The sequence below is a fragment of the Rhizopus delemar genome, genomic scaffold, assembly GCF_000149305.1.
Source record: "Rhizopus delemar RA 99-880 supercont3.15 genomic scaffold, whole genome shotgun sequence".
NCBI classification, from domain to species: domain Eukaryota; kingdom Fungi; phylum Mucoromycota; class Mucoromycetes; order Mucorales; family Rhizopodaceae; genus Rhizopus; species Rhizopus delemar.
This window is the reverse complement of record NW_027137841.1, coordinates 1,220,967-1,232,899: the sequence shown is the minus strand read 5'-3', so window position 1 is coordinate 1,232,899 and position 11,933 is coordinate 1,220,967. Positions and strand designations below refer to the sequence as shown.

Here is an 11,933-nt window from a genome sequence, read left to right as displayed (position 1 = left end):
GTTGCTTTTGCAAAAGGTGCAGATGCACAAACCATACTCGAATCTAGGTCTAATAAAGATAGCATAGAGACGAACAGCAGTAAGGCGAGAAAAGCCAGGAGAGCGGATACCGACAGGCAGCAGGAAGCGACGCATGGCAGAGACAGCAGAGGTAACATTCCGTTGGATCAGCAGACCAGTAGCAATAGTGCCAGTATCATCGAATGGGACACCGAGATAGTTGAAAGTAGATTGTACAGGAATGGGATCACCATACAACTTGAACTGGGGACCACCAAGGGAGACAGCACAGTTAAGCATCACACACTTGGCAGGATTCCATCGGTAACCCAAGGAGAAAGAGTGCTCCTCAGCAGCCTTCAGAAGACGAGGCATGACTTCAGCTGCTCCTATAAGGACAACATCATCAGCATACAAGAGACAGTTCAACCAGAGGCCATCGAATTCACGTTGCGGGTTCGAGCTATAGTATCTTGCAGAGACTGGTAGGCGGACAGAACGAAGCAGAGCAGGGAGGCTGTTGATGTAGATAGAGTACAAGAATGGCGATAGGATTGAGCCTTGGAGCACACCAGTTCTTGGCCAGAAGGTAGGAGAGGTATAACCAGAGATCAACACTTCAATACTCACCTTATCAAACAGACATTGCAGCAGACCAAGTAGAGCAGGAGAGACATAGGTTTCTAGAGCACGCCAGATGATGGCTCGATCAACAGTGTCATAAGCAGACTTGATATCCAAGAACGCCAAAACAGGAGGTTCACCATGATGATCGATAGCATGCTGTCGACAGAGCTCATTCAGACAGAGGGCTTGATCCAGAGCACTACGACTATGACGGAAGCCGCCTTGGACTGGGTCGAGTGGTGGAGCCGTGGCCCGTTTAGCACAGTCGAAAATTTATGTGTTTATTTAAAAGATTAATGCAATCGACCTTTAGGCCATTATTTGCTAATCAAAGTACAAAAAGAGAATATGCATGACGCGAAAAAAAATCCTAGCGACCATTTGATGGACCAAAAAAGAGGAGAGAGATAAAAGCAGCCAAAAAGAGATATCAAAAGAGCTATTCTGTAGATCATCAAATCCATGGTCTCCTCCGCATCGTGCACTAAAAGGTGTGGCAGTGGGAGGTAGAAGCCAGAGGGAAGATCCGAACACATTTCACCGAGACGAGGAGAGCGACCTTTCATGCCAAAGCAGTCCAGGTGGAGGATCGTTGGTGTAGTCACCGTCAGGGTTGCAGAGACGATCAAAGTGCCAAAGGATAGTGCAAAGACTGACCCAGAACGGAGGACAACGAGCAGAAGGAGAAACAGGCAACAGCGACAAGAGATAGTCAATGTGCAGCTCGGTAGAACCAGCCGGAAGGAAAGGAACACAACACCAGAGAGCAGATGGGACCTGAGGACAAACCATGAGATGCGCACGAGTGGTATGACCAAACAGACAAGCACAAGGACGAGGATCACCAGGTAGCCAACCCATACGCCAACGTATAAGCCGACTACGATCAGCACGCGAAGCAGGAACATACAGGATTGGATCCACACGCAGTACAGGACGACAGGCACGAATCAAGACTTGCTGTGTCGAGGCCAGGAACTGATCAAACTCTTGCTGTCGATACGCATGTAACCAGGTTTTAAGCCGTGAAGGAGCCGTAACTTCTGGTGGGTGATCGAGCACAATGCGTCGAGAGCGAAGAGTTGATAGTAGTGACGATGGCAGAGAAGAAGAGAGCAGCGACAAGAGACAGTCATCAGGCAATGTACCAGCACGGAGACAGAATTTCAATACCAAGGTATCAGCACGGAAACGCATCGAAGGCAGATTGCAGATGTGTCGAAGCACAACTGTCGACGAGGTCTTGTGGCCACCAACGATCAGTCGCAGACACCGGCTTTGAGCGCGCTCTAGCTCGTCATAGTCCTTCTTGAGTAGTTTAGAGATGGCTAGGCCATACTCCAACTTGGGACGTACAAACATAGCATAGAGGCGAGAAGAGAACAGCAGCGAGAAACCAGACCGATTGGCACCAATAGCAGACAGTTGAGCCATCTTCAGTTGAGCACCAGGCTTGCGGTGAGCAACCAGACGAGACGGAGAGATACCATTGCGGACGAATGGGACACCAAGGTAAACAAACTCATCAACAGATGGTATGTCTTCATCGTATAATGTGAGACGGACGTATCTTGACGACGTCGGATCAGGTGCATTAAGGATGGCACATTTGGTAGGACTCCATCTGTAGCCAAGTACTTGTGAATGTATTTGGGCAAGGTCAAGCATTTGTTTGACTTCACTGGCAGAACCAATAATAGCCACATCATCAGCGTAAAGAAGGGAGTTGATGGCTGTGGGAGACGGAGACAAAGAGGAGACATCCAATGACGGACCAAAAGGAAGACCAAGACCAGAACCAGAAGAGCCAGAATCAGAAGGACCAGGAGGACCAGAAGGAGACAAGGACGAAACCATCGTTGTTGTACGCGTGGCAGCAGAACGAAGAAGAGCAGGCAGCGTATTGATGTAAATCGAGTACAGATGTGGACTCAAGACAGAGCCTTGAAGTACACCTGTACTCGGTGTGAATGGTGTTGAGACTTGGTTGGACAGCAGGACCGAGATTGAAACATCATCAAAGAGATGAGCCAAGACAGAGACCAGAGCAAAAGGAGCATTGACAGCCAAGAGGGATTGCCATATGACACGTCTGTCGACGGTATCATACGCAGCCTTGATATCAAGAAAAGCAACAACAGGGAAATGACGCTTTCGACGATAGTACTCTTGCATCAAGTCATGCAAGCAGAGGGCTTGGTCAAGAGCACTACGCTGTGGACGGAAACCACCTTGAGCAATGTCCAGAGGAGGCGAGACATCTTCTAAGAACGGAAAGAGACACATTTCGAACAACTTGCGAATGATGGACGTCAAGGAGATTGGCCTGAAGTTTGACGGTTGATGAGGGTCGCCCTTCTTGTAGATAGGCACGACCTGCGCATGACGCCAAAGAGAAGGAGTGTATGACCATTGGCAGCAGATATCAAAGAGACGAGCCAGGATAGCAGCGACTTGCTTACGAATGGGGATAAGCATCTCTGTACGCAGATGATCAGAGCCAGGAGCTTTGCGTAAAGGAAGACGACGCATTGTGTCAGCAACAGAGTCAGCAGAAAAAGAAGAAAGACCAGAGCCAGAACCAGGAACAAGACCAAGACCAGAATCAGAACCAAGACCAGAGCCAAGATCAGAACCAGATGGACTATCCTCGGAAACTGAACCAAGATCAAATGGAACATGACCATCAGGAGACGGAAGAGGAGGTGGACGACTGGATGGTAGACCAGAGCCAGAGTAGACGGATGCAAGATGATCCCGCATAGCGTTGGCACCAGCGACGGGACCATCAGGATGAGCATAGGAGACTTGAGGACGACGACGGTTATGGACTTGCTTGACCCTACGCACCGCAGCAGAAAAGTCACCACGAGCGAGGGAGTCACAAAAGGCACGCCAGGATTCTCGCTTTGCACGCTTGACAGCCGTGCGGAAACGGACATGAGCTTCTTGATGAAGACCCCACCAATAAGCTTTGTCAATCCCAAGGGACCAACGCCACTTACGGTAGAGCCAGTCGCGACGATCAGCCAATGCTTGCAGTTGAGAGGTCCAGAACCTTTTCCATTGCTTTGGTCTTGAGGTACGAGATCCTACTGACTTGTCCAGAGCAGAGTAGATGGCCGCATTGAGTTCATCGTTAAGATGGTCAATGGGTGGACGCGTTGACGGTGGACTTGAGCACAGCTGTTGAAGCTGGTCAAGCAAAGCAGCAGACAAGGAGCAAAAGGTGGACACGTACAGCTTCTGAACTTCTGGTTCTTTTAAACGAGACAGATTCCAAAGTCGACGAACTTGACCAGAAGAAGGAGATGGTGTGGAAGGGACCACAGGGACTGAGTACTCAAAAGAGAGAGACATCAGTTTATGGTCTGACCCCAAAGAAAGATCCAAGGCGACCGAGATATTTGCTGAATGGACCAGTGGCATGTTGGTGATGTAGTAGTCTACAATGCTGCTTACCTCAGCATGACCACGGCAAGTCAGGTATGTTGGAATACCATAGGCAAGAGTCTTGTTCAGGATGTTGAGACCATGGTCGTCGCACCAACGACGAAGGACAGAGCTACGCATGTTAGTACGAGAGTCACCAACAAGACGACCAAGACGAGCATTAAGATCACCGCAGATGATTGTATCATCTGTCAGCGGCAAAGAGTCCAGGACAGACTGTACCTCAGCAGTAGGCAATGAAGGAGGCAAGTAGAGGCAGATGAGCCGTAAGGAACGACCCAACTGCAGACCAAGAGCATACTTACAATTCACCGGAAATTCAACCACAGGCAGTGAGCACCGAGGAGAGACCAAGGCAGAGACACCCATTGAACCACGGTACTGACCGGCAACAGGAGAACCATAGAGATGAAACTGCTGCCATGAGGTCGGAAGGCGAGCAGGAGGAAGCAACCAGGTTTCGGTGATAAATACCAACGAGAACGACTGGCAGTGACGGAGGAGGTCATCGACTGTGGAAGCCTGGAGACCGTTGGCATTCCACAAGCCGATGGTGAGCGGAACGAGTGATGATGTATTATTTGAAGGAGCGGACGGACCATGGGAGCCATGAGAGCCATAAGAAACCAAAGGAGAGGAAGGAGTGAGCAAATCTGGGACCATACCAGAGGCAGAGACCGAGGACGCATTATAATGACAAGTATTACTACTCATCATTATAATGATCCAAAGCTGGATCGAGAGGCGGGACGGTCTTGATCATACTGATCCAGAAGCATTTCATCGTCGGCTTGATCAGGGTGACGAGGGAAGACAGGTCGATCTTGCTTTGGGGCCAAGACATCAGAGACAGCCTCGTCAGACACCATGGCATTAGCCAAGAAGAAGCGAGAGACAGCAACGGCAACAGGATAGCGCAAGCGCTCAAGGGTACGAAGACAACGCTCGTTCGAGATGTGCGCCATCTTTTCTTGACGTACCTCAAGAGACGCAGAGGCAAAAGCAGGGTCAGCAAGGTGGTTGGGATCCAAGGGATCGAATTGATCCAGTACCTTGATCTTTGCTTTTTCAAGCAAGGCGACGAGAGCAGGCTTGTACTGAAGATGTACAAGTAGACCAACAACTGAGTGGGCGGGGAACGAAACGTCTAACACCCGCCAGGTGTCAACACCCAAACGACCAAGACGACGACGAGCTTCGGTATATGACATCTTGCGAGACCGAGGGATATAAACATAGTCGAAGCCTTGTTCACCTGTAACAGGTTGGAAGCCTCGAGCAGCAGCAGCACGGCGACGGAGTTTGCTCTTGGAACCACGTGAAGCAACAGTAGCCCATGTAGAAGCAGCAGTACCCAAAGGGGGCGAAGAACCGGTTACTTTAGCACCATTATTGGCAGCAAGAGAAGCAGAAGAAGAAGCAGCGGTATTTGAACTTGGGGTGTCCATAGGGGTCCCGGCAGTTTGTGCGGCCAGTTGGGCACGCAGAGAATCAATTTCATTGGCCTGATTCTTGGTGAGTTCGACCAAGCGAGCGTTTTCAAGCTGGAGCTGCTCTAAGGCACTCAAGCGGGCAGTCAGATCTTGGTAAGCAGCAGCCAAAGACTGAAGAGTGACGTCAGCATTTGAATTTGCTGAGTTTGTTGAGGCGGCGGCGTTGGGGATCCTTGACCTCAAGTTTTTTCGTAAAGGTCCCATCGTTTTTGATAAACTTGAAACTGAAAAAAAGTGATATAGACTTGGTGTATTCGAAAAATTAAAAAAACCAAAAGGTGTGTTTTTTAAAGATGAATCGAATGGTGTAAAAATTGGAGATGGATGGCTTGATTTGGCGGAGTTATCGGCTTTTTTCGAAAAATAAACAAGTTTACCTTTTTAACCAAAAGCGAAAGCACCAACAACGCCGTTTAGCACAGTCGAAAATTTATGTGTTTATTTAAAAGATTAATGCAGTCGACCTTTAGGTCATTAGTTGCTAATCAAAGTACAAAAAGAGAATATGCATGACGCGAAAAAAAGTCCTAGCGACCATTTGATGGACCAAAAAAGAGGAGAGAGATAAAAGCAGCCAAAAAGAGATATCAAAAGAGCTATTCTGTAGATCATCAAATCCATGGTCTCCTCCGCATCGTGCACTAAAAGGTGTGGCAGTGGGAGGCAGAAGCCAGAGGGAAGATCCGAACACATTTCACCGAGACGAGGAGGGCGACCTTTCATGCCAAAGCAGTCCAGGTGGAGGATCGTTGGTGTAGTCACCGTCAGGGTTGCAGAGACGATCAAAGTGCCAAAGGATAGTGCAAAGACTGACCCAGAACGGAGGACAACGAGCAGAAGGAGAAACAGGCAACAACGACAAGAGATAGTCAATGTGCAGCTCGGTAGAACCAGCCGGAAGGAAAGGAACACAACACCAGAGAGCCGATGGGACCTGAGGACAAACCATGAGATGAGCACGAGTGGTATGACCAAACAAGCAAGCACAAGGACGAGGATCACCAGGTAGCCAACCCATACGCCAACGTATAAGCCGACTACGATCAGCACGCGAAGCAGGAACATACAGGATTGGATCCACACGCAGTACAGGACGACAGGCACGAATCAAGACTTGCTGTGTCGAGGCCAGGAACTGATCAAACTCTTGCTGTCGATACGCATGTAACCAGGTTTTAAGCCGTGAAGGAGCCGTAACTTCTGGTGGGTGATCGAGCACAATGCGTCGAGAGCGAAGAGTTGATAGTAGTGAAGATGGCAGAGAAGAAGAGAGAAGCGACAAGAGACAGTCATCAGGCAAGGTCTGAGCACGGAGACAGAACTTCAATACCAAGGTATCAGCACGGAAACGCATCGAAGGCAGATTGGTAATGTGTCGAAGCACAACTGTCGACGAGGTCTTGTGGCCACCAACGATCAGTCGCAGACACCGGCTTTGAGCGCGCTCTAGCTCGTCATAGTCCTTTTTGAGCAGCTTAGAGATGGCTAGGCCATACTCCAACTTGGGACGTACAAACATAGCATAGAGGCGAGAAGAGAACAGCAACGAGAAACCAGACCGATTGGCACCAATAGCAGACAGTTGGGCCATCTTGAGCTGAGCACCAGGCTTGCGGTGAGCCACCAGACGAGACGGAGAGATGCCATTGCGCATAAAAGGGACACCAAGGTAAACAAACTCATCAACAGACGGTATGTCTTCATCGTACAGCGTGAGACGGACGTATCTTGACGACGTCGGATCAGGTGCATTGAGGATGGCACATTTGGTGGGACTCCATCTGTAGCCAAGTACTTGTGAATGAATTTGAGCCAAATCAAGCATATGTTTAACTTCACTAGCAGAACCAATAATAGCCACATCATCAGCATACAGGAGAGAGTTGATAGCTGTTGGCGACGGAGACAAGGAGGAGACATCCAATGGCGGACCAAAAGGAAGACCAAGACCAGAACCAGAAGAGCCAGAATCAGAAGGATCAGGAGGACCAGAAGGAGACAAGGACGAAACCATTGTTGTGGTACGCGTGGCAGCAGAACGAAGAAGAGCAGGCAGCGTATTGATGTAAATCGAGTACAGATGTGGGCTCAAGACAGAGCCTTGAAGTACACCTGTACTCGGAGTGAATGGTGTTGAGACTTGGTTGGACAGCAGGACCGAAATCGAAACATCATCAAAGAGATGAGCCAAGACAGAGACCAGAGCAAAAGGAGCATTGACAGCCAAGAGGGATTGCCAGATGACACGTCTGTCGACGGTATCATACGCAGCCTTGATATCAAGAAAAGCCACAACAGGGAAATGACGCTTGCGACGATAGTACTCTTGCATCAAGTCATGCAAGCAGAGGGCTTGGTCAAGAGCACTTCGCTGTGGACGGAAACCACCTTGAGCAATGTCCAATGGAGGCGAGACATCTTCTAGAAGTGGAAAGAGACACATTTCAAACAGCTTGCGAATGATGGACGTCAAGGAGATCGGCCTGAAGTTTGACGGTTGATGAGGGTCGCCCTTCTTGTAGATAGGCACGACCTGCGCATGACGCCAAAGAGAAGGAGTGTATGACCATTGGCAGCAGATATCAAAGAGACGAGCCAGGATAGCAGCGACTTGCTTACGAATGGGGATAAGCATCTCTGTACGCAGATGATCAGAGCCAGGAGCTTTGCGTAGAGGTAGACGACGCATTGTGTCAGCAACAGAGTCAGCTGAGAAAGAAGAAAGACCAGAGCCAGAACCAGAGCCAGAGCCAGAACCAAGACCAAGACCAGAGCCAAGACCAGAATCAGATAGATCATCCTCAGAAATGGAACCAAGATCAAAGGGGACATGATCATCAGGTGATGGAAGAGGAGGTGGACGACTGGATGGTAGACCAGAGCCAGAGTAGACGGATGCAAGATGATCCCGCATAGCGTTGGCACCAGCGACGGGACCATCAGGATGAGCATATGATACTTGAGGACGACGACGGTTATGGACTTGCTTGACCCTACGCACCGCAGCAGAAAAGTCACCACGAGCGAGGGAGTCACAAAAAGCACGCCAGGATGTTAAGGATACATAAGATTATAGTCACTTTATTTTAGTAAAAGGAATCTCATATGATCCTAAATAATATGTTGACATAACTTTGGAATCATTTATAACATTATTCCCAGCACAGATCAATAAAAGACTTTGATTAGATTTTTATATTAGGCTTTATTCATATTAACTTCACACAGTCAAATGTATGGCGTGGTTGTAATATAGTTTATTGATGATATGAGCATGTTGAATAAGGAATGACAATTACTTACCGGATCATCATTAAGTCACGCAAACATTTATCCTAACTGAGATATTATTATTAGCCATAATATCCAATCACGGAACTAGAGGATTTTATATTCATCCGTACCGTCTCCTAAATAGTCCTACATCCAGAGTTATCTGAAACCATCCCAATAGCATAATTGACAATACAAGCTAGGAACAGGCTAAACTAATAATTAGAAATAGTAATCATCTATTCTGTCGAATTGATCATAAATCTGTCCTAATTCTTTATCCGTATCATGTCTATAAATACTCTCACTTTTTACATGTAGAATTAATCATATTCAATCTTAGTTATCTTAACTTAATAAAGAGATACCAAGTTCTAACAGTATTTCTTTATCTTTGTTGTTATACTACTTTTACCTAAAACCCCCTATCCTAAACACAGGATTCTCGCTTTGCACGCTCGACAGCCGTGCGGAAACGGACATGAGCTTCTTGATGGAGACCCCACCAGTAAGCTTTGTCAATCCCAAGGGACCAACGCCACTTACGGTAGAGCCAGTCGCGACGATCAGCCAAGGCTTGTAGTTGAGAGGTCCAGAACCTTTTCCATTGCTTCGGTCTAGAGACACGAGATCCTACTGACTTGTCCAGAGCAGAGTAGATGGCCGCATTGAGTTCATCGTTAAGATGGTCAATGGGTGGACGCGTTGACGGTGGACTTGAACACAGCTGTTGAAGCTGGTCAAGCAAAGCAGCAGACAAGGAACAAAAGGTAGACACATAAAGCTTCTGAACTTCTGGTTCTTTCAACCGAGACAGATTCCAAAGGCGACGAACTTGACCTAAAGAAGGAGAAGACTGCGTAGAAGGGACCACAGGGACCGAGTACTCAAAAGAGAGAGACATCAGTTTATGGTCTGACCCCAGAGAAAGGTCCAAGGCGACCGAGATACTTGCTGAATGGACCAGTGGCATGTTGGTGATGTAGTAGTCTACAATGCTGCTTACCTCAGCATGACCACGGCAAGTCAGGTATGTTGGAACACCATAGGCAAGTGTCTTGTTCAGAATGTTGAGACCATGGTCGTCGCACCAACGACGAAGGACAGAGCTACGCATGTTAGTACGAGAGTCACCAACGAGACGACCAAGACGAACGTTCAGATCACCGCAGATGATTGTATCGTCAGTGAGTGGCAAAGAGTCCAGGACAGACTGTACCTCAGCAGTAGGCAATGAAGGAGGCAAGTAGAGGCAGATGAGCCGTAAGGAACGACCCAACTGCAGACCAAGAGCATACTTACAGTTCACAGGAAATTCAACCACAGGAAGTGAGCACCGAGGAGAGACCAAGGCAGAGACACCCATTGAACCACGATATTGACCTGCAACAGGAGATCCATAAAGATGAAACTGCTGCCATGAGGTGGGAAGGCGAGCAGGAGGAAGCAACCAGGTTTCGGTAATAAAGACCAACGAGAACGACTGGCAGTGACGGAGGAGATCATCGACTGTGGAAGCCTGGAGACCGTTGGCATTCCACAAGCCGATGGTGAGCGGAACGAGTGATGATGTATTATTTGAAGGAGTGGACGGACCATGGGAGCCATGAGAGCCATAAGAAACCAAAGGAGAGGAAGGAGTGAGCAAATCTGGGACCATACCAGAGGCAGAGACCGAGGACTCATTATAATGACAAGTATTACTACTCATCATTATAATGATCCAAAGCTGGAACGAGAGTCGGGACGGTCTTGATTATACTGATCCAGAATCATTTCGTCGTCGGGTTGATCACGGTGGCGAGGGAAGGCAGGGCGATCTTGTTTTGAAGCCAAAACTTCAGAGACAGCCTCGTCAGACACCATGGCATTAGCCAAGAAGAAGCGAGAGACAGCAACAGCAACGGGATAGCGCAAGCGCTCAAGGGTACGAAGACAACGCTCATTAGAGATGTGCGCCATCTTTTCTTGACGTACCTCAAGAGACGCAGAGGCAAAAGCAGGGTCAGCAAGGTGGTTGGGATCCAAGGGATCGAATTGATCCAGTACCTTGATCTTTGCTTTTTCAAGCAAGGCGACGAGAGCAGGCTTGTACTGAAGGTGTACAAGTAGCCCAACAACTGAGTGGGCGGGGAACGAAACGTCTAACACCCGCCAGGTGTCAACACCCAAACGACCAAGACGGCGACGAGCTTCGGTGTAAGACATCTTACGGGACCGAGGGATATAAACATAGTCGAAGCCTTGTTCACCTGTAACAGGTTGGAAGCCTCGAGCAGCAGCAGCACGGCGACGGAGTTTGCTCTTGGAACCACGTGAAGCAACAGTAGCCCATGTAGAAGCAGCAGTACCCAAAGGGGGCGAAGAACCGGTTACTTTAGCACCATTATTGGCAGCAAGAGAAGCAGAAGAAGAAGCAGCGGTATTTGAACTTGGGGTGTCCATAGGGGTCCCGGCAGTTTGTGCGGCCAGTTGGGCACGCAGAGAATCAATTTCATTGGCCTGATTCTTGGTGAGTTCGACCAAGCGAGCGTTTTCAAGCTGGAGCTGCTCTAAGGCACTCAAGCGGGCAGTCAGATCTTGGTAAGCAGCAGCCAAAGACTGAAGAGTGACGTCAGCATTTGAATTTGCTGAGTTTGTTGAGGCGGCGGCGTTGGGGATCCTTGACCCCAAGTTTTTTCGTAAAGGTCCCATCGTTTTTGATAAACTTGAAACTGAAAAAAAGTGATATAGACTTGGTGTATTCGAAAAATTAAAAAAACCAAAAGGTGTGTTTTTTAAAGATGAATCGAATGGTGTAAAAATTGGAGATGGATGGCTTGATTTGGCGGAGTTATCGGCTTTTTTCGAAAAATAAACAAGTTTACCTTTTTAACCAAAAGCGAAAGAAAAGTGAGGGATTAGCTCAGTCGAAAATTTATGTGTTTATTTAAAAGATTAATGCAATCGACCTTTAGGCCATTATTTGCTAATCAAAGTACAAAAAGAGAATATGCATGACGCGAAAAAAAGTCCTAGCGACCATTTGATGGACCAAAAAAGAGGAGAGAGATAAAAGCAGCCAAAAAAAAGAGATATCAAAAGAGC

General features: G+C 48.1%; 4 protein-coding genes across 4 annotated transcripts; all 4 read right to left on the bottom strand.

The window, feature by feature from the left end:
- Nucleotides 1-75: 75 nt before the first annotated feature.
- On the bottom strand, nucleotides 76-375 carry RO3G_15269 (uncharacterized protein; the record flags this gene model as incomplete). Its single annotated transcript, XM_067669853.1, has 1 exon — nucleotides 76-375. A coding segment is annotated over one exon (300 nt), but the record flags the coding sequence as incomplete, so codon positions are not given.
- Nucleotides 376-1,164: 789 nt separating this feature from the next.
- On the bottom strand, nucleotides 1,165-5,777 carry RO3G_15268 (uncharacterized protein; the record flags this gene model as incomplete). Its single annotated transcript, XM_067669852.1, has 2 exons — nucleotides 1,165-4,786; nucleotides 4,846-5,777. The coding sequence occupies 2 exons, from the start codon at nucleotides 5,775-5,777 to the stop codon at nucleotides 1,165-1,167; spliced, it is 4,554 nt and encodes a 1,517-aa protein (XP_067525953.1).
- A 490-nt stretch (nucleotides 5,778-6,267) lies between these two features.
- On the bottom strand, nucleotides 6,268-8,717 carry RO3G_15267 (uncharacterized protein; the record flags this gene model as incomplete). Its single annotated transcript, XM_067669851.1, has 2 exons — nucleotides 6,268-8,566; nucleotides 8,707-8,717. The coding sequence occupies 2 exons, from the start codon at nucleotides 8,715-8,717 to the stop codon at nucleotides 6,268-6,270; spliced, it is 2,310 nt and encodes a 769-aa protein (XP_067525952.1).
- A 559-nt stretch (nucleotides 8,718-9,276) lies between these two features.
- On the bottom strand, nucleotides 9,277-11,540 carry RO3G_15266 (uncharacterized protein; the record flags this gene model as incomplete). Its single annotated transcript, XM_067669850.1, has 2 exons — nucleotides 9,277-10,549; nucleotides 10,609-11,540. The coding sequence occupies 2 exons, from the start codon at nucleotides 11,538-11,540 to the stop codon at nucleotides 9,277-9,279; spliced, it is 2,205 nt and encodes a 734-aa protein (XP_067525951.1).
- Nucleotides 11,541-11,933: the final 393 nt, after the last annotated feature.